The following is a 26,679-nucleotide window of genomic DNA, read 5'->3' as shown; positions in this document are numbered from 1 at the left end:
AGTTTTATCGTTACAAGCTGAGAATTCTGAGGCTAAGCGAAGTTAGACGGTGGGACTCTGGAGAGCACTCCTCTTCCTCTTGGAAGGGGCGCCTTCCTTATTTGGAAATCGCTTTCGAACAGGATACTGACTATAAGACTCTGGTCCAGAATGAGGAACGCTTTGATAGTTTTGTGTTACGGAGCAACGAAAATTTCCGGTTCAGAAAAGGGTGCTTTATATGAGCAAGAGGATGTAATCAGGTGACATTGTGAACGCGGTAGAGAAACATGGTCTTGGCAACCGTAAGTATAATAGAGCTTTTAGATTTCTTCAATTACCATCACCTAGTCATTGGTGTCATTGATGGAGCCATCTTACCCGCAACATACGAGCAATTAGATAGAGTTGTCTTCTGGATGTGCGTAAAGAGAGACATCAGCCGCATAAGGACTGATGGCTTAATGGACGCTTGCCTCTGCTTGCGGGTTGTGTCCACCGCTTCTCGCAGGGTTGGAGAGCTACGGGCCTCAATTTCAATATTGACCATTTTTATGATCCAGCTGTCCTTCGACAGTGGCGAAACTATCTAACTGATTGGACGGCAAATGTATTTGAAGTGCGCTATGCAGCAGGGTAATTCCGGAAAAACTAATTGCTATTATCAAAGTGACATACATATGATGGTACAGATTGTCATGTGTTGCATCGAGGTAAAATCTCGGAGGAATTTGGAGTTGAAAGCGTAGCGGGTTGTATCTTGTCACTGATATTATTTCTTCTTATTACCAGTTAAGTTCTTTATGCTGACGTTGGAGTTTTAATGGACCATCACTTCCTTTCTCAAACACGTCGACTAGGCTGATGACATCTACTTGCACTCTCATCGAGTCATGGGCCTTGGCTACTTGAAAAAGGAGGCAAGTACAGTCGGACTGAAGATGAACACCAAAAAAATCAAGGTTCTCGGTCTAATGGATCATCGCATTCTTCCTGGGTTGATGGGCAGAGTATCGAAGACGTTGATCCATTTTAATAGAATATCTGGGTAGATTTCTTTCTCACGACGTAGCATGGCAACCAAGTTGATGTCGTTTGATGCGTTAACGAACATAACAAGTGGGTTGCTCCGGGAACACAGGAGAAGGAATGGAAGCTTTTCGGGAACTTCTGGAGGGAAATAATACACCGTTCAGCAGAACATGATCGATGACCCATAAGCGTGATTGACGCACTACGTCCCTTTTAGGGGTAACTGGAAAATATGGAAAAATTTGAAAATTCTGGCCGTGATGATTAAGCGCCAGCCTTTCGATCCCGTTACCCCGGGTTCAAATTCCAGTCGTCTTGGATGTTTGTTGTCGCATTCACGCTGTCCCGCTCCTGTAGGTTTATCATTTGCAGAGCATTAAGTGTGGTGATAACAAAACTCAAGCTCAGTCTCATTGAAACCTGAGATTGCGTGGGGGTCCTATACTCCACAAACGAGTGAAAAGGAGAAATACTGTTGTATTGCTGTATTGAGACGATATATCAACAATGATTCGTATTTGCGATCAAGAAAAAGAGGGTTGATATACTACGGCAAGGAAGTCAATACAAAGTTTATTAGAGCTATCGGAAAAGGGTCTGGAAAGGGTGGTCCTTTAAAAAGATAAAAATATAACAGAACAAAAACAATATCCAACAAACATTTCACTAGGTAGTCGATAATTTGAAATTACCTCACAGTCACATAAACTTTTTTTTATAAAAATACATATATTCTACAAAAAATACATTACGAAAGTTAGGCTTACACATATCACATATTGTGTTCAAATTCAGACTATTTTATTATTTATGAACAAAAGGAGACCGACTCGGTGATTTTATAGGTCTTATTGCAAATCGACAGCTTGGAGTCCACCGTTCTCAATTACCCTCTTATCGAGCTTATAGTGGTTTTCGCAAAAGTCAGCAATGCGTATGCATGCCTCGCGTAACAAATCTTCGGGAACAGTCAACACAATCCGGAAATAATTTGGATAGAAAAAGCATGTCCCAGGCAAGCAGAATACACTTTGTTCTCGAACCAAATCCTGAACAAATAACATTTCTGTTGGATATTCAGGGAAATTATCAGTGTCAATTCCCACCATCATGTACATGGCCCCATTGGGCATGATGGGTTTGATGCCACGCACGTCCTTCAGGAGATCGTATGCCAATACGGCGTTTCTCTGGAAAAATATTCAATATATATATACTTCCATATGATATTTTTAGAAAAAGAATATAACTTACATAAATAAAGTTTGTGGTTGATTTGAAAAATGATTGTGGGGTTTTCTCCAGAATTACTGGTAGTGATGCTTGGATAATTGTGTTTGGTCCTAAACTACGTGTGGCCAATTTGGCTAGACCCTTCCTCACTTCAGCAAATACATTGTTCCGGTCATGAACGATTATCCACCCCATTCTCCATCCAGGTACAAGAAAGCGTTTTGTTAAACCACCACATGAAAGTATGGGCACGTTCTCAGACAAAGTACTGAGTGCAGTATGTTGTGTTCCAGGGAATGTAAAGTGCTCATAAATCTGAAAGGTGCCAGCATAAATGACACAAGGACCTTTACTAAAAAATTGTAAGAGGAAAAATTCATAGTATACATACCTCATCCGCGATTATTGGTAAATAATATTTCTCAGCCAAGTCGAGTATTTTTTTTAGATGTTCGCGAGTATACACACTCCCGCAAGGGTTATTCGGATTGTTAACAATTACTGCCGCAGTGTCTTCATCAATCAAACTTTCCAATTGCTCCAAATCGATTTCCCATTGCCGTTCCGGCAGCAAATTATACCAACGCACTTCCACGCCATAACTTACAGCTAGGGTCTGATAGAGAGAGAAACCCGGTCGGGGAATTAGGATATTCTGACCTCGATCAGCAAGGGCACAGATCGCCATATCCAAAGACGTTGAACATCCACTACATAAAATTACGTCATTTGGCGAGACATGTCCTTGATGGAACGAATATTTGGCCACTGCTCGCCTGGCCTCCTCGGAACCAACGGCTGGTCCGTATCCATCGTGTTTTCTGTTTTCAATTGATTTTCTGACCGCTTCTATGGTTTCCTTGGCAGCTTTCAAATTACCAAATGTTGTTGGATCACCTGAAAGGAGAGGATAATAATTAAAATAGCATTGTAATCATATTTAATAACTCTAATTTGTTATTAGATATAAAATCATATTTACTTGCTGAACCATGTAGAATGAAAGCTCTATCAAAAAGGAACACCTTATTGGAAGTGAACGTACCAATAACCTTTCTTTAATATTGTAATGTCGGGGTGGGAAACCTATTGCTGTTTAGGCTTATCTCTTTGATAGTGGTTGTCACAGTATATGATTGTTACTACCTCGGCGTAACGTCAACAGGGAAGTTTTCGGATTCATACTTTTAAAAAACCGAAAATTTCACCTCAGTTGAGTCTTCTACTCTTGTCTGCTTGAGAAGGTCATATTCACATCCGCTTTTTGTTGGGATTTTTATTCATTTGAATTATTGGTTTCATTATCATTATCGAACTAACATTTACACCAGCATTAACTTCGGCTCACAATTTATTAACCCCACTTCGAATAAGAGTGGTTGACTTTTTCTTATTGCAGGGCCTTGAAAATGCCCGATTTGTCTTGGTTGTCATGGTTGACCCATCGGTGAAGGTTACTACGCACGTCTATATTCCCAAAAAAATCGTGGCTAGTTGTCAACCATTCTTCTTTCTTGGTGTTCTCAAAAGCAAATCTGGAAATCATATGATCGGCAGGCATCAAAGCCGCCAAGGAATTTCCAGATGGACGCGTGACCCTATGATTGGTCACCTTTCTACTCGTCAATGGTATTAAGCCTATATGCGTTGTTCGCCGCTTTCCGTTTCAAGCTCAAATGATTGAATGGTAGATTTAGGATAACTTCGAGTACCGTGGTTGGCGTGGTACTCGTTGCTTCAGTTATACTTACTCAACCGAGCATTTGAGTCTACGCCAGCAGCTTCCTTCTGTTAGCAAATTTCAGTCAATGGGCTTTATTATGGATGCATACATTCATACACATGTGGTGAAAGTTCTCAGGTAATGCCTATCGCAGTCTTACAGAGCCAGAGCAATCTGGGGGACCTGGGATCAAAATCATGCAGGCCTCATTGGTCGAGTTTTATTAAAGTTTCTCTATTCCGAGGACTGAGAAAACTCCACACAAAGAGGAATACTCCTTTCTGTCTCTCTCTTGCGGGCCTAAAAAAGAACTGGCACGACTCCGTGATCCACTCGTTACCAACCACTGTACTCACTCTTAACTGACACGTTCGAATATATCAATGCCCACTCAGTCCAACAGGGCTTGTCTTAACAGCAAATGGATAAATATAGCACCCAAAATTGCTTTTAAGGCACAGGTTCACTATAGCAATATGTATATAGTGCTGCTAAGTAAGGAAGATTTCGGAAAAAAATACAAGGAAAAAACAAGCTGGTATGAAAGGTTTTGTGTATTTCTTCATCATTTGAGTGTATATTTCCTACTATTACCTAGAACGTAATTTATATACGTATATTATGTCAGAATATCCACTTTTGCGGGCTACAGAAATTCAAAGTCTTAGAATTGGCACAGAAGTGGCAATTTTGATAGTGCGATTTCCACCACACTTTATATGATTATGCCTATATTGCTGCACATGACTCTAGAAAAAACTTAAGGGGGTTTTTCAGTCAACTACTAACAATTACAGTAATATATGTACTATTACTGACTTTATTTAAACAGATATCGGTATGGGGGATATTTCGGAGCCTAGGCACCATATAGTGGCAGCTTCCTGATTTTTTTCATATTTTTCAATTGGATAAGTTCTGAGAAATTACCACTTTTCTGTCTCCTCCCGCCCCCCTTGTGAATTAAATGTCAAAACTGAGACCAGTTTTGAAAAGTACTAACCGAGACCCTTCATTTGATTCTCCACATGGCTATATTTGGAGGAAACAAATGTACACTATCATTTTACATGTGGGGACTCCCACTTAAATACAACTTAGAACGATGTAGCTCACTGTATGCGTGTGCGTTCACAGTTTGTTTTACACAAACCTTAAAAAACGATAAAGTCCCAACTCCTTAAACAAAAGTATGGACACCTGAATAGGTGAATATTTTTGCTGGTCTTCTGGACCTTACCAGTAAAAATCCAATGCATCTACAAAGAGTCGCTAATACAAGAAAAAAATGCGGAAAATTAACCGATACCGAATGACCACCGACGAATTCAGGCATAATTGTATTTTTTAAGTTTTTATATAATCGTTCCCCCACCTCTGAATAGGGTCTCTTGGACCTCTATATACGATTACGCCAAAACTCAAATCCTGAACTAAAATAAAAGGGAAAAGGATCACTACCGTTTACATAAATGGTAATACGAGATAAGAAATTTATTTAAAGTATTCCCTCATTTGTTGCAAAAGAAATTCGTATTTGCTGTTGCTTGTTTTAGTTTATCCAGACATGCATAACAACAGGCATAACATTATTGCTTATCATATAAAGACGAACATTTGTTTTCCACTTTCGGAAAGGAGAAGGACCGATTTTTCTTTTAGTACCACTGGGTCGTCATACAACTCATGGTTGTATCTAATTCGCCAAGCAGCTACATCCTTTACCAGTCCAAGTATTCGACGTAGAATTTTATGTTCAAATGTGTCAATGGACTTCTCTAACGCCTGCGTTAGAGTCCACGCTTCACAGTCGTACAGTTACACAGGTTGTATTATGGTCTTGTAAATTTGGAGCTTATTTTTTCTATGCAACCGTTTGCTTTTCTTTACCCGTAGGACTGAGTAGTATGATTTATCATCATTATTCGTCACTGAACTTCGCCCTTTTCATTACCATCCTTCACTATGTTTACTCCTAGGAACACAAAGTTATCCACAATACTACTCCTCCTGCTGCGTTGCTAGTTGTAATACCACACCTCCACAAACCTTTATTCTTGGGAGTTGAGCTCTTAAACACAGTTCAACATTTTTGCCTGCGTCTGCACGCTACTTGTACATTTCAATTTCTACAACTATTTGCTCTTCCTTTGCTTCTTTCTACAGATTCTGGTTTGTGTCAGTTTCCGCTCGTGTCCTTCGTTATCTGCGAAGGTTTCTGGACAGTTTTAAATCTACTAATCGTTGTGTAAAACAAAACCTTATTAAAATCGGTTTGCTGTCTGTCTGTCACACGTCTTTCTCGGGAACGGTTGTAGTGATTCACAATAAATTTGGGGGAAAGGTGGGAACTGTGAACGCTCACGCATAGTTAGGTCACTCTACGTCGAATTTAAGGTAGAGTAGGATAAATAAAAAAGACAATGTTCAGTTCATGTCCTTAATTTTTCTCCATTACCTACTCTTTAGAAAAAAAATGGAAACTGAGCATTCCACTCGATTGTTATAAAAAAACAAAACTACAAAATAAACGGCAATATTACACGCCAAAAAAGTATTCGTCTTTAGGCAATTTCTTTTGCAAAATTACCAGATATCGATACTTACCAAAACATTTTGGTGGGTAGTGAGCCAGCATTGCGTCGTATTCTGTTTTTGCTGTTAACAATAATATCTTGTAACCCGCTCAGTTCAGGACACCAAAATATTTTGGTAAGTATCGTTATCTGGTAATATTTCAAGAGAAAATGCATAGAAATGAATACTTTTTTGGCGTGTAATACTGACGTTTATTTTTTCCTTATAACAATGGAATGAAATGCACGGAATCAATATGTACGAGTAACCACATGAGTGTAATTTTTCAAGCAATAAACAATTGAAGCCTCTTAAATGTTCCCACGGTGAACGCTAGGAACATTGAATTAGTTATTATTACTAAAAAAATTAAGGAGGGCGACAGCGTTCACACGAATAATATTCGAAATGTAGTGGCTCGAATCGTATGATATTCAGATTTGAGAGTTGCATTGCATCAAAAAGTGACATGAAAACCATAGCACCGGTTGATATCTCTGACAAAGTCGGGGTATTAGAGATGGCTATCTATGTATACTTGAAGAAAAGGAGACAATCCAAGACCCAACTGTCCGTGATAGGGTCTTCTTCTTAGAACCCTAGGTCCGATGAAAGGGGATCTCATATAGCGAACTAGACTCAATAAAGAGTCCCTTGACCAGCCCATATGAATCGTATGAATACAGAAAAATCTTGATTCGCCTTTTCAAAGAAGAGGTGGAAGGAATTCGAAGTTACTTGCTATCTCTAAAAAGAAGTCTATTGGCAAAAAATGCTTAGAGTATGGTACATGGCACCACACCCCCAAGTATGGTTTTAACAACACTTTTATATAATATTTTATTTGCCATCATTTCATTAAATTTCATATAAACGGGTCAAGCAATTCAAGCATAGTTTTGCAGTGCATCTGGAATTTTCCACTGTATAATCACCAGAGCCTCTTAATTTTCATTTTTTATTTAGTTTCATATTTATGCATTCAAAAGCGACCATTCCAGTTTCTACACACCGTGTACTGTGTACCAAGCAAAAAAGTATTGGAAAATTGGATCGATAAAGGAGTTTGGTTCTACATGGTGGAAAAGCGATGCATATAGTATGTAGATACATTTAGAATTTCATCTAAATTAAAAGACACTCCAGATGTGAGAAAACAAGATGCAAGTCAAGTTTTACCAACGTATCTAAACGACCAGTACTGCAAGATAAATGCGCCACATGCATTTTCTTTCCATGTTTGTAAAATTTTATGCAAATGATGTTTATGCAGTTTAACAAGATTTTTGAATGAAACCGCATGTTTTTTAATAAAGACAAAACAAAAACAAAATTCCAATCTTATGATAGAAAGGTCTTATGAAGATTTAAATTAAATCCGGACAATATATACATGTGGAGTTTATACTCTGTATGAAAAACAACCAATTCGCATTCTAACGAAGGTCGAAGTCTCCCTCGGAAAAACAGTAAATAAATACGCCACTTTCTGCTAAACAAGATATTCAGTTCAATATTATCTTTTAAAAACCAGTTCCGATAGTTTTAACTACGTCAGAAACACACCTCCAATTCCTGAAGTTGACCTCTAGAAATTTCTGTTATTGGTTGGTGGTGAAGTTGCAAATAAGTATGCATATACGAAGATACGAGTATAATCTAGGTATTAACAGCATTCGACTGAATTACTTATTTTGCATAGCTAATGGGACCTAAAACTCATGTTTTTTTCGACTTAATCCCATTTCTTATTCTTTTAAATTGGTTATAGTTGGACACAAGCATTTATGGATTTAGGTATGAAATCATTTAAATAAGGAGGAAAACTCAACCACAATCCTCTCTATCAAAGATGGGACCGGTCGCAGCCGACCGATATCAGATAGAAATCAGATCTCAAGATTTGGGGCCAAACTGAGTAGTAATAATATACATATAGCAGAGAAACAAGTTGGTGCAGTCCAAAAAACTGCTTAATGATGGTATTTTTATCAAATATAATTTTACTCGGACATATGATGAGGAAGCGAACTACAGCCCCCAATTTCAGCAGGAAAAGAGTGAGCTATCCCACTATCCTACTAATACTATTAGAATGGCAAAAATGGACCATTGCTATTCGTCTAGGCTATGCTTTATCCCACTTTGGGAAAAGTGTGGCTCCACTGAAGTGTCCGTTGAAATATGATTGTACTCCATTGCGGTAACTAGTTACGAACTGCAGGCAGGATTCTTATACCGCCGTTGCCTCAGAAATAATAATTTTACAAAATATTTCCTAACCACAGCGTACCCAGGATTGCACCGTGATAGAGTTTGAAACCCAAATGAAATGAAATCGACGATTAGACCGTACAAATGAAAAGAGTTAGAAATAAACAGTTGGAACCAAGCATCTCGTTACTCAAATAATGCAATCAAGAAAGCCGGAAAACCATCACGAACTGCTTTCACGCTGGCACTCATTTTAATGCTCATCAAAAAATGAAGCGCGGGTTTTAAGATTGTCTCCTTATCTTCGCATATCATAGCCTACAGGATTTGATATGCCGCTCGTTAGGATTACAGCACTTCGCAGGAGAAGAAGGGGCAGATGTATTTCAATCGTGGCAGAGGGGTGTCAATCGTGACTAAATGTCGTATACTAGCCTACTCATCTTTGATACTGACGGCGCAATGGTTGAGGGGGTAGAGCGCTGGCCTCTCGATGTCATTGCTTTGGGATCGAATCCCAATCGTCGTGGATGTTTCTGTTCATCTTGCTGCTATAATCTTATAAGTTGCACAGCATTAAATGTGATGATAATGAAACCGAACCACAGTCTCACACTCACAGGAGATAAACATAAACATTTGTTAGCTCTGCTAGATGTTCGTCAACTATGATGATTCCTAACTAGTATAATAAGTAAATGGCAATTACTGAGTGATATTAAATAAGATTTGTCTCTATATTGTATATTTTTTTAAAGACATTTGAGTGTGCATTTGTCCCATTAGCACGTAGCACGTAATATATGCATATATTATGTGAGAATATTCACTTTCAAGTGGTATTGACACTCAATGACTTGAATCTGCAAAGAAGTGACAACTTTGACTAATATAATTCTGTTAGTAATAGTGCGATTTTTACCAAACTTGGTAGGATCATGCTCTACGTTATAACCTACATTACTGCTTTTGCAGCCAATTACTGAAAATTATAGTAAAATACTCTTATTTATTTGAAGGGATATCGGTATGGAAGGTATTTCGGAGCCTAGGCACAATATAGTGGCAGCCTCTTGATTTTGATTTCAGGTTTTTCGGTTGGGTAGTTTCTGAGAAAGGGTCCGTTAAAAAAATTATCATTTTCAACCCCCCCTCACTCCCCACCTTTCCAACAAATGTCAAGACTAACACCGACTTCGGAATGTACTAATCGAGGCTACTAATCGTTCGCTACTAAGTACTAATCGTTCACAGTGCCCACCTTTCCACCAAAATTGGTGTCAATCGCTATAACCGTTTCCGAGAAAAATGCGTGGGACAGACAGACGGACATGCAGACAGTAAACCGATTTTAAGAAGGTTTTGTGTAAGACCTTAAAACCGAGCCATCTTCATCATATCAGTCGAGTAAGGTATTAGAAATGGTGGTAGTTCTACTTTATGAAATCATCAGATAATTATAATAATCCAGCACCAATAGAAAAAACGCTAGCGTGATAATCTTGATTTGAAATAATTCAAATGCAGGGATATTTAGTGAATCAAAAACGCAAAAAAAAAATCTTAAATATTATTAGTTCCTTTATGAAAGTGAAATCATGTTTGTCACCAATATGCTCAACCGGAGCGGAATGGTTCATCGTAGTCCCTGGAGTTTCTCTAGAGGTGCACTTATACGGGAATCCTGGAAATCCGACACCTTCCCCCAGAAGTAAAAAAAGGGGATGATCATTAAGATTTCGAAATAGAGCACTCGCCTTGAGTACGATAATTGTAGAATTATTTGCGCACTTCCTGCTGTCGCAAAGATAATAGCTAAAATAATCCCAAAGCGTATCAGAGCGTCGAAGGTTTGATGGACAGTGAGAAGGTTGGTTTCCGCTCAAACAATTTGAACTAAGAATATAATTCACACCCTAATTTTTGATTTTAATGTAGACTTTGAATTAGAATGATTTTGAATTTAATATAGACGAAGCAAAAAGTCCGTAGCCGCTTTCGATTACGCTGCCTTGCAGGGCAGAGTCTGATAAGATCGCCTTTGCCCTGCAACGTGTTTAAAAGTATTGGGTACTCACCCCAAGAAAAGGAGTAGTTCATGCACTACACTGAAAGCACATGGCGAGCTCAAGACCACCCTGGGCCAAACCTGTCTTAGTTGTAACCAGCCAAGGTTGCAAACCTGGCGGTTACAAAGAATATAATTCACAAGACGCTAGGGTTTTCAATTTAATTCATCATCATCAACGGCGCAACAACCGGTATCCTGTCTAGGTCTGCCTTAATAAGGAACTCCAGACATCCTGGTTTTGTGCCGAGGTCCACCAATTCAATATCCCTAAAAGCTGTCTGGCGTCCTGACCTACGCCATCGCTGCATCTCAGGCCGGATTTGCCTCGTCTTCTTGTAGGACCATAGATATTGCCTTATAGACTTTCCGAACTGGATCATCCTCAGCCATACGGATTAAGTGACTCGCCCACCGTAACCTATTGAGCCGGATTTTATCCACAACCGGACGGTCATGGTATCGCTCATAGATTTCGTCGTTATATAGGCTACGGAATCGTCCATCCTCGTGTAGGGGGCCAAAAATTCTTCGGAGGATTTTTGTCTCGAACGTGGCCAAGAGTTTGCAATTTTTCTTGCTAAGAACCCAAGTTTCCGAGGAATACATGACGACTGGCAAGCTCATAGTCTTGTACAGTAAGAGCTTTGACCCTATGGTGAGATTTTTCGAACAGAACAGTTTTTGTAAGCTGAAATAGGCTCTGTTGGCTGACAACAACCGTGCGCGGATTTCAACATCATAGCTTATCAACGGTCTTAAAGTTGTAGTCTCCTAACTTTATTCTTTCCGTTCGACCATTGCGGTTGGATGTTGTTGGTTGGTTGGTTTTTGATGCTGACGTTGCCACCATATACTTTGTTTTGCCTTATTGATGTACAGCCCTAGATCTCGCACCACCTGCTCTGTCTGGATGAAGGCAGTTTGTACGTGTCCCACACCTTGAGCACAAGTTGATGAACCACTTGGTGTAATTGGTCGCCTCCATATTTAACCAATTCGGCTGTAATTCCATCGGCTCCTGGCGACTTATGATTTTTAAGCCAATGAATTACACGGACTGTTTCTTCTATACTCGATGGTGGCAGTATTTGTCCGTCGCTTTCAGTTGGCTGGACCTTCAACTCGCCGATGTTAGGGTTGTTCAGTAGTTCATCAACGTACTCAACCCATCGCTCCAATATGCTCATTCTGTCGGAAATCAGATTTCCCTCTTTGTCTCGGCAGGATGAACATCGAGGTGTGTAAGGCTGTTGGTAAAACTTGCGCGCCTGGTGCGGTTGCTCCCTGTACTTTTCTAGTTCACAGACCTGTTGGTTCTCCCAGGCTTCCTTTTTCCGTATGTGAAGTCGCTTCTCTGCAAATAAGCTCCGTAGCTTCGCAGGGCAGAGACACGAGAAAGCGTCTGACAAATTATAAGTAAAGGTCGCAGTTAGTTCACTGCTATCATGCCTTATATTAACAGTTTAATTTAATGTCAATTTTTGGTAAGTATTGATAGAATGGTATGTGGTATATATGGTTAAACATTGAGGAAGTCAATTTTCATTTCCTGTTGAATTTTGGCTCTTCAAGATGCGACCAATTAACATAGTTCGCCGAACTTGCAATGCTGCAAGTCAAATTGACGAGCAACGTGAAACGCTAAATAAAGTTTAAGGGAATTGATAGAACCGAAATCAACAACGTATAAATGTCGCGTTTAATCCAAAGTTATGTTTCCACATAACAAGACATTCAATTTAAGTTTAAGAAGTTGGAAAATCGGAAGCTGAACGGTTCAGTTATGAAAGGTTTTGCGCGTATTTGAATGGGCATTTGTCTCGTTTGTACCTAGCTCATAATGTTTATGCATTTAGTTTGTCAGGCAATCACATTAGTATGATACTGATATTCAAATAGTAATGGTGCGATTTTCACCAAATTTAGCAGCATCATGCCCTAACCTACATTACTCCAAAGTGGCTGATTCTAGGACAAACCTAATGTCGGTTCTCAGTAAATTTCATCTCTCATTCAAATATACTTACAATAAATATGGTAATATACTGTAATTAACTTTAGTTTAAAATGTATCGATATGGAAAGTATGTTGAGGCCTAGATACCACATGCATGGACCATCATATCTTTTCAGATAGTTGGGTTGAATAGTCTCTGAGAACGACTCCTTCAAGTAACTGAACTTTTCGGACCCCCATACTCCTCCCGTTTCGAAACAATGTCAAAAGTAATACCGGCTTCGGAAAGTAGTATTCAAGACGTGACTATTTTCGGTGAAACAAAACTTTACACTTCCTTTTGCTCCCTAAACTCAAAGTGAAGCTATACATACTACTCACTGCATGTGAGGGGATTCACAGGTCCCACCGTTTGTGAGATAAGTGTGACAGACAAACAGCCCACCGATTTTAATTAGGTTTGGTTTTATACAAAACCTGAAAAATGAAGCCCTTGAAGCCACCAGAACCACTATATTCATTAATTTCTGGAAATGAGCCTGATTCTATACATTTTGTGGCTCAAATCCTGCAATACAGTAATTGTGTGCAAATAACGTCATTTGATACAACAAAAGTTTTTGAGTTGATTTCATGCCTATTTTCGAGGTAAGTATAATGGAAAACAATAAATTTCTACCACCATACGGCTGGTCCAAAACACGTTGGCAGCTTTCAATTCACATGGTATAAAATACATTGGTAACTTTGAGTTGAAAAAAACAACCAGAAGTTGGTGGGAAAATGGACAATTTCTGGCTGGTCAGCTAGTTATTATTATAAAAATAATTGAAAAAAACATCTTTCAACAACCATTTGTATAAACAGTTCTCTTTTTTGAAAATGCCCGATCAGAACCGAAGAAGATAACTATCCCATTTCCGGCAATCATCAATCTCAGTCAGGATGAAGTGAAAATAGAAGGCTAGTTACTCTTCAAATCAGCCCAAATATTAGGACACCTCGATACTATAAACATACTGCTGTGCTCCTTTTATCGAGTACAAGATTATAGAGCTCAGTAATGCAATGCAGAATTTTTGTTTCTTTGTGAAGCCAGTGATCATGAATTCCGAGATATACGAGTATATAAGAAAGTCGGAGTGATTTGCAGCAAATAATAGTCTAACCAAGCCCCATCTACCACACTTCAAAAAGTCGCCAATCTTCTAATAAGCACAGAAGTTTTCGCGAGCACTCAACTGCAACAATGAAATTACTCCCAAATTATGTCTAGGTTTGAAGAACGCAAGGGACTCCTTTCCATTATGTTAATGAAACATTTCATTTTTTCTACACAAAAAAACCCTGAAGCCTTTTTAGTGTGGCAAATATGTTACATCATTCGCTGGAGCAGAATTTATGTATTGTAGTAAGTACTATTTAGATTCGTATCTTGATTCATTTATACTACTCAGCCACTGGTTGCAAAGTGGTAGATCGTGTCCTTTTTCTTAATGTGATTGAATTATTTTTATAGTTTTAATAAAGGGATAATACTGTCTCGACTATGGTTTGTTTCATCATTCATTGCAAAATTTTGGATGCTTGAGATTTGTGATTGAAATGAATGAAATTTTATTAGATATTTCAAGATTTCAATTAATTTTATCATATTTATGAATGAATTCGGAGAAATTGCACGCACAATATTCAACAGTGGAATAAGCAGAATTGTTTTCCATGGGTAATCGTTCACCAATAACAAAGAGAGGAAAGTTGATGAATTTTATATCCTGGGGAAGGACTATACAAAATTGAACAATTTCAGTGAAAGAGTCACAGCTGTGAAGATAATAGAAAGCACATTTAGGAAAAAGGAGAGCAGAAATTATATAAACTAGTGGAAAAATTCAGCGATCACAGTTAAAATTTTCAAAACTAGACTCCAATCGATAAGAGGTGTGTTCTCGTATTTAGGTGAATGTACATACATATATTAACATATCTTCTTGATTTAACTTAAACCGGTTCAATATGCATATTTTAAGTTACCTACGTTTTACAGATTTTATATGATATCAGTTGCTACACGTGCCTGTTTTTAATTTCATGCAAACCATTAAGTATATTCATATGAATTTATATGTACCCATTCTGCCATGGAAACCTTTAAAATTTCCAAATATTGAACTGAATAAACTTAGTAAACAACATGGCAACCGATAAATATTCTTCGCATCGGTTTGATTAGAGGAATAAAACTTGTTTTTCTGAGAAGGTAGTTAAAAATAACTTTATTTCATTTGGATAATCCAATGAAGATCCTTATAATCTGCATGTTGTTAAATTCCGGTTATTTCAGAGATAGGGATGTCAGAATAAAGGAGTATATTCTGTTTATAAAAGTCAAAATGATTTCATTCAAATTATACATTAGAAAATGTTTATATCTTCGTGAAAAATAGATACAATCTTTGCAAAGAAAGCAGATGAGATGAAGTTAAAATGATAGATTAACTCAGGTGTAAATCTATCATATGTTTTTTAGCATGAGGCCGTAGCATGTACGGAAATTTTAAGAGCTAGCCACCCTTAACGATTATAAATGTCAACTTCAAAAACCGGTAACCGTGGAAAGTTAGATAGGCTCACACGCAAATCCTAATATGAAGTGAAGGCATTGTGGCAGAAATATTGAGATTGTTGCTACAATGAAAGAAATGTTTGAAATCTATACCATCATGTCGCCCTGGCTTAAACCTTTAGTGGAGACGAAGGATGGGCATTTCTATATGACCACAACTGGCTGTAGGTTATAAGCTCAAAATTTTATTTGTTGTGGACGCGAATAGCTTTCAAATTGGATATAGCTCCCAGGACAGAGGTGAGGCAGCATCTGATGACTTACTTCTGTCCTGAATGAAACCGTTAATTACTCATTGTTTTTGAAAAACTGGTGCTTTACTCAAAAAATGGAGTCCATGGTTTCTCCCCAATTGGTCCGATTCGTTATTAACTGGATATGGGCTCAGTACTCTCTCCACTTAAATGAAATCGCCACTTTTATTAAAAAGGCCTAGGTGCATTATTATCACCCAGAACCACATAGTCCCATCATTTGGCAATAAGAGCTGCCAAGAAAGAAGAAGAATGGTACAATATTGTAGCATTGAGTGCCGTACTCATTTAAATCCTTTGCAAAATACTCAAAAAAAATTATCTAACATTTTCAATAGTAAATAGAATCCACTTTGATCTCGCACGTGTTTAGAATGGTAGTTTTGTATCATTTTGACCCTAAAAAATTTCAACAAAGTGATTGAAGAGTTTCTCAATGTACTATTGTCTACTTAACGCAAATATTTAATAACATACTAACACTTAAAAACTTCCACAGAAACTATACGTTATGGCATGCAAAAATAATCCCGGAAAGGGTGCATAAACCCGTGAGGATCTTGCCCACTTCCAAAACGCTTCTGCTTCTGAGACATGACTCAGGAAAAACCGCTGCAAACCGTTTCCACCTCATAGCAAAAAGAGGGGCGAGGCTTGCCTAAATTTCTCTGAAATTTAAGCGTCATGCCAGTTGTAAAATGGTATAGGAATGCCAGCAAACTCTCAAAACCCTGGTTGCCAAAAACATGACAATGTTGGGGTGGATAGCATGGTACAAAGTCATTGATAGTCACGAAAGGGTGGATAAATTTACAAGAAAGGAATTCCAAACACAATTTATGGGAGCCACGCATGTACAGTAGCCTCCCTATTAACCGGTCACCTCGGGACCACAGCTTGACCGGATGACCAAATGGTCGGTTAATTCGATGTGCAGGCATTTTCGTGAGAAAAATTAAATATCTTTACCTGTATATTAGACATATGTACAGGTAGGTATATATTAATTAAGTACACAAAGTATCAGTTGATAAAAGTACATATTTATTTGTATATTTAAATATTTTACGAACTTTTTCTAACAAAAATCGGTAACTTTCTTCTGTTTCTTGACTTTAAGAGAATTTTTAAATGCTGCATCGCTCCAGATTTTATAAGCAAGGCGTCTATTGAAGATGAACCAAGTTAGTTGTTCAATATATTTAAATGCTATCTCTATTGCATCCCTCGCTTCGATGTGGCCGACCTTTTCCTCTCCTTCAACATCATCATCATCAGTCTCCTCGTCCTCATTTTCATGGGGCTCCTCTTGTGTTGCTACCGAAATTATTTCGTCGTCTGTCTAAAATTCGTTTTCAAGTTCGTCGTCACAATTTTTAATCCATTCTTCAATATCTTCGGCCTGCAACTGGACATCTTCAGATAACGTTTGAAGATCTTGAAGAATGGTGGTAGAATTATCCTCTTCGTGTGATTGTTGATTACACTCAACAAGCTTCTCAATCTTGGCCCAAAGTTTTCGCCAAGACTTAGCGAAAGTAAAAGTAGAGATTTCTTAGAAAGCGGAAAATAACACGTAAATTACGTTCATTAAGTTAATTTCTTTAATGATATCAATAAAATCGAGATCTTCACTTTCTGCACATTGTACAATTTCGGACAGTGATTTACGTCAAGCTTTCAATCACCCCTTGATCCATCGGTTGCACCAAGCTTGTCACATTAGGAGGAAGAAAGGTAATTTGTATGTCATTTGTCTCACATGTTACGTTTCCAGGATGAGTTGGAGCATTATCCAGAAGTAGGACTGCTTTAGTAGGAAAATTTGCGCCCTTGAGATGGCACTTTACCTTCGGAACGAATTCAAGCTCAAACCATTCTTTGAATAAATCAGCGCTCATCCATACTGATTTTTGTGACCTGTAGAATACGGGGAGGGACGATGGACGTACATTTTAAACGCACGCGGTTTAGCAGACTTTCCAACAACGAAAAGAGGAATTTTGTGTGTTCCTGTTGTATTTGAACAAACAGCAACTGTGATGCGCTCTTTATTCTTGTGAAATCCAGCAGCCGATTTTTCATGTCTTCCTAAAAATGTTTTTTCTGGAAGCATTTTAAAGTTGAGCCCCGTCTCATCCATGTTATACACTTATTCTCGTTTTAATGCCTCCGTTTTTATTATTTCTGCAAACTTGCACCTGAAGCATCCGCAAACATTTTTTCTCCACTTACGTGTGCAAAATGTTCTCCATGTCCTGCCTTACAGCGAGTCAGCCAACCTTCACTTGCAATAAATTCGCCTCCGTCTATAATTTCGTTGTTTTCTCTTAGAATCGGGTCGCTAATAGGTGTGTCCCTTCGCCGTTCTTGAAGGAACCACAACCAAAGAGCTTCATCAACTATCTCGAATTTCATCTTCGATTGAAAGTAAATCCCTTCGCCAGTCATTCACTGTACTTTTCCCCACATTCAACTCTGGATCCACTTTTGTCGATCCGTTTAAGCATAGTGTCGGGCAGTTCAACCAGTGTATTCATCCCGTAGTCTACTGGAATTACGCACCTTGGAATTCACTAAATTAGAAGGTTAACATGAAGGCACCATTTTGAGGCTATGAGGTTCGAAATCAGTTGGAAATTCTAAATCTTATTTTTGCTGTGCAGCAGATGCTCCAGACTTGGGGTATAAATTTTTTTTCGCAAAATATGCCCATGCGGGTTTCAAATGAAAGGGGTCAATTAGTATTTTTCGAAACTGATGCCATGGAGTGAGGGCTGAAAATATGACCCACAAAAAGTGTAACAGGTCTCGTTCTCAGAACCTGTCCAACCAAAAAATCTGAAAAAAATCACACTCTAAACGAAATCTAAGCCTCAAAATACATCCCGTTCGGAAATGTGCACAAATAAAGTTAATAATAGTATATTAGCATATTTTAGAAATTTTGTCGGAAACCCCCCTAAAGTTCATGCTAGAAGTACAAAATTTGGCATAATTCTAAGGAATAACATAACAAAGTTATAGAGAGTGAAACTTTTACATTTTATGTGAAGGAAAATATCGTTTTTTTGTGGCAGCGTGTTGGCGTGGTTCATTGCTAACGCATCGAAAACCAGCCCTAGAAGAAACCACGGACTCTTAAAGTGATTTTGGAGGGAAAATTCGGCCCGAGCTTGGAGTGAAACAACGTGTAAGTGTTATTTTTGTTTTCATCTCATTTCTTTCCTTTTTTTATATTTTTTTTCTTTTTACTTTGATTTATTTCATTTTTTTCTTTTATATATTTTTACTTTCCATTTTCATTTTACTTTTATATATTTTTTTGGATTGGATGAATATAACATGAATTGGAAATGATTTCTTTCTGATTTGAGGACTTCATCCCTTTCTCTTCCTCCACTCTGACCATGCAAAACCTTACTAGGGACATCCTCTAAATAATGGCCTGAGGATATCAAAGATGAGAGGGAACCTCAAGGGCCGCGCCTCAATAACGATCTGAGGCAGAAAAAGACATGATCGGGGCTGTAATCCGTTGTGGATCTTCCCTCTCGATCGCGGCTCCACGCGCGCAGTCGAGCCTTTTTTTATTTTCCAGTTTTAGCTCGCGTGCTGGTTTTTATCGTTAGGCCGTCGCGAATTTCTTTGTTTGTGGTCAATTTTTAGATCCGGTGCGGACCCACGCATCGGTATAAACACGTTAATTTTGTACTAATGACACGTGAGGGATCAAAGCGCTCAAAAGACCCCCACCCCCTCGCATTCCAGAGCCTGGGCTAGCACAGAGGCGTGCAAGAACGGGTCAACCGAGCACTTTGATCCTCCTATTTTTCTTAGGTTCATTATAACATATGAATTCGTCAATACCACAACAAAGTGTGTTCATATCAATGGGGGGTGGCAGGGAAACACTTCGTTTTAGGGTTTAATTATTTTAATATCAATATCAACGACTAAAGATAGAGATGTGTGTTTATTTATATGTATATGCTAATGTATATTGAACAAGCCGTATTCAAGATACGTACTCTCTATGTACATGTATATGATTTTGTGCACGCAATAAATCGGAAATATGCATAGGATCAATTTTTATACATGCATGTATATGTTTAGTATTCGGTAGTTGGCAATGTTTATTTGTTTAGGGTGAGCACATCTACGTCTGTAAAAAGTACGTATATCTTGTAATTTGAAAAAATATAAAGGAATATTTTTGATTTTTAGCCATATATGTACGAATGAAAAAATGTGCGTAGAAAGTTTCCCACATTAGACAGCACAAAACCGTTTACTGTGTCCAGCATTTTCCCCTTTCCTTCTATCTAGAATCCTTTAGCACCTCCATTATCCTCCTTTCAAATTCCTATATATCGTCCCCACTTCATATCACACACAAACGTTATCGTATTTTTAATATTAATTTATAAAATATCATTTTCATTCCTCTTTTAAATTTTTATCACAAATCCTTCTCACCTCTCACTTTCCCTCGAGACACTAAAACCTAACGTATACAGTGCAATTGTAAAGTGGATTTACTCCAACTTTATTCAACGATTTAGTGAATATTGAAAGTGAGAATAATGATTCGTGTTTAGATCTTGTCCAGCAGATTTTTGAAGAGCGGGACTTCCAACGCAGGTTTTCGTCACAAGGAATTGATCTGGAATGCCTAAAATACATAACGCTAGATGATATTAATAAATTTAATTACGGTGCGTAAGCTTGTGCTTCGAATTAAATTCAACCAGCACCTTTTTGAATGGTGAAATTTGAACGTTAATCGGTTTTGACCTCAATTTTTCGTTGTGATCAATTTTACATTTTAAGGATATGTAACATACAGGGTGGTGGATATAGGAATCCTCTGATTCTTCATCACCCAGAGAGCGTTCAAAAGTTTCTGATCCACCAACTTTTCTTGTTGGTGATTCGAGAGGTTCCGTAAGTATGAATTCAAAGATGATCGACTAGAATTAGTACTGCAGGACTTAGAATGGCTTATCGAAAAAACTTTCATGGAAAAAAGCATGAAAGTAACTTATGCGAAAAAACAATAGGAATGATTTGTGCTCTATAATAGTAGATAATTGGAACACGGAGAAAAGAACAGGTTTTTCCATGTGACAATGAAAATGCCGTGGCCGAGGTAACGAAGTTGATTTCCCTATATTAATAATCGTTGGCGCAACAATCCATATTGGATCAGGGCATTGAAGCGTGTTAGAGCGCTTCATTCAAGACCGTAACGGTACACTACAGTATTCTGTAGGAGGCAATGTGGTCAATATTGCGCTCGCCCGGGATTATTACCCTGATTTGACTCAGGTACTCATTCACAGCTGAGTCGACTGGTATCCGACGTCAAATGACGATGCAAATTCCACTGGGACCAGTGAGATTTGAACCGCGACCTTCCGTACAGCCTTCTGCTCTAACCACTCAGCTATCCGGACACTGATTTCCCAAAGAGGAGGTTAATATGCAGTTTTTGACGACTTATCTAATTTGGTTTACAAGTTTTTCCCTATTAAATTTTCTTTTTTATTAAGGTTTTGTGTAAACACACAACCTTATTAAAATCGGTTTACTGTCTGTCTGTCTGTCTGTCTGTCCCTCTGTCTGTCTGTCCGTCACACACATTTTTCTCGGAGACGGTTATAGCGATTGACACCAAATTTGGTAGAAAGGTGGGAACTGTGAACGCTCACGCATACTGTGAATTACATCCTTTTACGTCTAATTTAAGGAGGGGGGTCCCCATACATGCAAAAGGGGGGTGTAACATTTTTTTTCATCTTATATAGTCATGTGGGGTATCAAATTAAAAGTCTTAGTACTTTTCAAAGTCGATCTTAGTTTTGGCATTCGTTGGAATGGTGGGGAGCGTGGGGGGTTGAAAGTGATCACTTCTTTAAGGGGGCCATTCTCAGAAACTACCAAACCAAAAAATCTAAAAAAAAATCAGGAGGCTGCCACTATATGGTGCCTGGGCTTCGAAATACCTTCCATGCCGATATCTGTTTAAATAAAGTTAATAATAGTATATTACTACAATTTTTTGTAATTGGTTAGAAACCCCCCTTAAGTTCATCCTAGCGCCATGAAATTTTGCAGTGATATAGGCTATAATATAGAGGCTATAATATAGAGCATGATCTTACCAAATCGCAGTATTACTAACAAAGTTATAATACCTCAAATTTGTTGCTTCTTTGAAAATTGAAGACTATGAATGTCAATATCACCCAAAAGTGGATACTCTCACATAATATATGAATACATTACGTGCTACGTACTAAGAAATACACAAAACCTTTCGTACCTGAAGCGTCCAGCTTCCGGTTTCCCGACTTGTTATTTTTAGGATACTGATCCTTCGGCATTGAAGAGTGCTAAAGGGAAACCTGCAAGTCGCTTTACATTGTCCAGAAAAATTAAAACATAATATATAATAATTATTAATGTAAATTAAAACATTTATTGAAACTTCAGTTTCATGAAGTCAAAGAATTCGCGCTTTGATAGATTTTCGAGTTATGACTTAAAATCTTATAAGAGATTCCAACAAATCATAGACGATTTTTAATGATTCCATATAATAATTTGTTTCTGTGTAGCAATCAAAGTGAAAAATATACTAGTGACTGTAGGATTCTCTACAACAGTTCAACCCAATTGATTGCACTAGTCCAAATGCCAGATTACTCACTGTTCCAAACATGTTTCACAGACAATCATTCATTTCGCTATTAGAAAGTCATGAGTTAATCTGAGTAATTTGTTCCTCTTCGGAGTCATATGCGGTTACAAGCGGAAAGGAAACCAATAATAAAATTGAATCAAAAGGTGATGGATAATCGCTAGAATTTCTGTAAAATAACTGCCAAATATGCCTGTAAAAAAATCAATGTTTCCATTGGAATCACTCTTAATTGTACCCTAAGAAATCTGCGAGAGGAAGGTCTTACCTATATCATTGACTGACCAATTTAGTTTTACTACAATTCCTATTCTTTATTTATTATTTTTTTTTAGCATCTGCACCTTAGTTGAAATTATTGTCAACGTTTCTTTTTACAGTTGATATATAAATTAAGAAAAGAACTAGCACGTGGTCTCAGACACAGTTGTATGCGGAAGGAAAATAAAAATATTTACAGTATAAGGAACAATGCCTATTTTTTTTTAAATTTACATCTATACCTCTTTACTTTGCTTTATTTTTTTATCATGTTATTTAGGAAGGAAGGATATAAACTCCAAAGGTCACGCCTCCTGAAAATCTAGGGCGGGGAAAACATCGACTGATGGTGAGTACTTCGCCTGATGTTTTGCGCCTCCATTCACGAATTCAAAACGGTTTGTTTTTTATTTTCCCAAAATTTGATTCCGTGTATGGCTTTATGTCGTCAAAGTACCAAAAAAAACCCCATATTCCCGAGTTTGTTGACGGACACTCCAGTAGAGCTCCTCTTTGCCAGGAAGACAAACGCAATAAATTGGAACTTATCATTATTCATCATTAAAATAGAAATTAGGACAGAAATCACATGCTACCAGTTTACACCGTGTTGCAAAAATATCAAAAAATCCAAAGTCAATGTTCACAAGGAATAGTGCCTATTTTAATTCCAAGCTTATGCAAAGAGACACTCCGGGGAGATATGGACTGACTGTCCTACAAACTGACTAGACGTGAAGTCTACAAACAAATTGGGCTGAAATTCGGAAGGGAATTTTTAAAGACCAAGGGATAAAAAATAGAGACCGTCTCCTTCCACATCAAAGGAAAGAGATTTGCCGAATAGTTCTAGTTAAAAAAATATATTTCAAAAATGCGGTGGCTAAGGTTTAAGGTTAGCCATGAGCTTCTCAAAAGAACGGTTGGTTTGAAATAGGTGAAGGAGCGATATAGCAAGGATAAGAAGCAGAGATGCGAGAACATTTAACTAAACCGCAAGTGAATGTTGAACTCCCTAATTGAAAAACAAGATTAATTGAAAACCAGAATAATAAATGCCAAATGCCAGTTTTTGATTAATATTTCCAAAAGTGTCAAGATAGAAAAAGAACATTAGTCTCAACATAAGCGAGCGTGAGGAATCCTTAAATTGTTATCACAAGCGTTTTCAAACTTTTTGGGTTTGAAGACATAAGTTGGACTGAACATCCCATGAATCCTTCTTAGGATAATGTTGATGCAAAAGGAATAGTTATTCGTAAAGAATGTACATTTTGTTTATTTCCTTTATCCTAGTTATTTGGAGGGAATCATTTAGCATTGGGGATAATTCTCGAAATTACCTTGATTAGGAGTCAATGATGTTATTTTTTCAGGGATATAAAAAAAAATATCTAAATATCTTTTAATTTTGATTATAAAATCAGTGAGACATTACTAAAGCTGATAACATATTAATATAACAATATTTGGTATTTCGAAGCAAATAACACATATATAATTGGTTATAATATAATATTTTGGTTAAATTGGTACAATTCAGTCAGAATATAGGTATTGCGCAAACCAACTTGATTTAAGAGAAAAACATTTTCAGTTAAAAGAGTTTTTTATTTGTTTGCGAAATTCCCTGACGTTTTTAAAATATGCACTTCTAACTCCAAATTATCTATTGTATATCTCCTCTTTTAAAGCAAGTAAATTTTATTCAATTTAAAATGCTATAGTTCCCTAATATTTTCCAATTTTTCATTTTCGATCACTATTTGGTAGTAATTGCAAATTAAAAATAAAATTATCAAACTTAAATTACCTAAATCAACAAAAATTAATAAGATATATCACTCACCAATAGAAAGTGGAATCATCGGTTTCTCAGGATTTGGTTCAAGTTTAACACCTTCTACAACTTCTCGAATTAAATTGCGTGTACTGCGTGCAAACTCTGATATTTGCACATTCCATGATGACCTTTTACTTTTCAAAATCTCACTTGTACCATTTGCTGGCATAATCACCAATAATTTATGTATTAAATTTTCTGTTATGGAATGAACTTTTTATTTAAAATATAATTATAGTTCGGCCTTTTTTAATTTTTTTTTTATTTTACTGAAAATGTGTATGATGAAACACAAACACTGTCTTACAGTGGCACTGGTCAATACTTGGTTATACACTTAATATTAACAAATTGATGATTTTAGACACTTCACAATAGAACGTCAACGTTTATCCTTTATATTATTATCTATGGGTAGAATGGTGAAAAGTAACTGATACACTCTATGCTATTCAATATCCACTTTGTTCTGCATGCAAAAGGAAACTGTTTCACTCGATATATATAACGAGGCTTTTATTCATTTCGAAATTTCATTTCATCAAGTATATATTATGTTCACGATTCAAAAATATTTAACACATTCACTGCCGGTTGACTCAATAAAGATTATTTCAGATTCTGCACCAAACGAGTTCCAGACAGTCAGATTTCAAAGCTTTTACGAGACTGCCAGTATCACCATTTGCTAATTATATATCGGGTCTGGAAAAAGTTTCTGCCCGTTCTTTAGTAAAATTTAACCGGTTTCCGACTAGCGCGAAAATGAATTTATGCAAACCAAATATACTTTATTATCGACAATGTTTCATCCCTTTTTGCATAGAGTGATTATGTCCCCGCTGAGAAAGTTCTATGGTTGTTGATTGAAAATAAATGAATCATATTATAATTCATAGGTAAAGTGTGGCGGATTGTAACTTGTGAGCCTATGATGGTTAATATAAACTTTAAACCGAATGCTCCATTATTTCCTTCTTTAATTGACTTTTTGAGGTCATTGATTGGAGTGTTTACTAAAAATTTCCAATGCTTTTAATTTTTCTATTATTGTAACAAACAATATCAAAAAAAATATCAGGATATATAATTTTGTTTTCAAATAGTGGAGATATTCAGCTCTGGATGCTGTCGAGCCTTTATTTTTAAGGTTTTCTTTAGACACCTTCACTGCATGTCTGCCTATCTATCCGTCCGGCGGTCTACCGCTCCATAATGTGGTCAACTGCAATCCAATTCTTCTGGCACGCAAGCAGTTAGGCTCTCTCTAGATTCTTCCGTGATCCGGGTCGTCTATAAAATCATTGCAGCTGGGACAGTTAAGTGCCCTGTGCAGTTTAAACCTATACAGGTAATTACGGTATCCTCCATATCTCGTGAGAAAATCACCATTTGCTATCTGCGTTGATGCTGAGAATTAATTATGAGTCCATCGGCTCTTTTCGCCCTTCCTATCGTTGTTCGGACCTGTTCAATGATTTTTCCCTTTCAGCGTTTTTCTCGTACTGATCAGAGGAAGAACCGAGCGAACCACAAATGCGCTTCACCTCATTGGAGAAAAAGTCGATCATCATCATTACGGCTGTCATGTAGGCTGTTTCGTCTGTGACGGTTCTAAAGCCACAGTACACTCTTAAGGTGGTCCTCCAATAAACTGCACTTATCTCTTGAGCATTATAGATGGTATGCAGTCCAGCTCCCTCAACTATCGTTACGTAGAACAGTATACAGTTCACCAAACTAAACTACACTAAACTAAACTAAGCGGTCTATGGGTGCATCGCGAGTCCCCAATATTTGGCATTATACTTGTCAGGGCCATATTCGTATTAGGCGCCTTATAGTTTTATGCTTCATCGTGGGTACGATCAACGTTTCTCCCTGGGACCTATCCTACCCTTTGACATATTATTAGTGGCAGAAATGATGATCGCCTCTGGGTTCCTTCTCCTTCTTCTTATTAGTCTTCTTATTGTCTCAACCTTAATTTAACCGTCACATACTTTTTGATAATGTCCTTTGTCACAATCAACGAAGGAAAGCACTACTGATATGTAATTTAGTAGGAATATCGAAACTATGTACCCCCATACATGTACTTGATGAACTAATTTTACATTGAGTTGATGTGGAGGGGACCATGCATATTAACAAATTATGTAAATTTTTTCACCAAATATATATAGGGAACATCAAATGA

The 26,679-nt window shown here is 37.5% G+C and overlaps 1 protein-coding gene across 1 annotated transcript; it reads right to left on the bottom strand.

Moving 5' to 3' along the window:
• Positions 1–1,844: 1,844 nt before the first annotated feature.
• LOC119657856 (tyrosine aminotransferase) lies at positions 1,845–25,125 on the bottom strand. Its single transcript, XM_038064981.1, has 4 exons — positions 24,486–25,125; positions 2,636–3,141; positions 2,266–2,559; positions 1,845–2,201 (listed from the first exon to the last, which is right to left on the bottom strand). The coding sequence occupies exons 1-4, from the start codon at positions 24,646–24,648 to the stop codon at positions 1,860–1,862; spliced, it is 1,305 nt and encodes a 434-aa protein (XP_037920909.1). The 5' UTR covers positions 24,649–25,125; the 3' UTR covers positions 1,845–1,859.
• Positions 25,126–26,679: the final 1,554 nt, after the last annotated feature.

Source organism: Hermetia illucens, chromosome 5 (assembly GCF_905115235.1).
Source record: "Hermetia illucens chromosome 5, iHerIll2.2.curated.20191125, whole genome shotgun sequence".
NCBI classification, from domain to species: Eukaryota; Metazoa; Arthropoda; class Insecta; order Diptera; family Stratiomyidae; genus Hermetia; species Hermetia illucens.
This window is presented reverse-complemented; position numbering and strand designations above follow the sequence as displayed.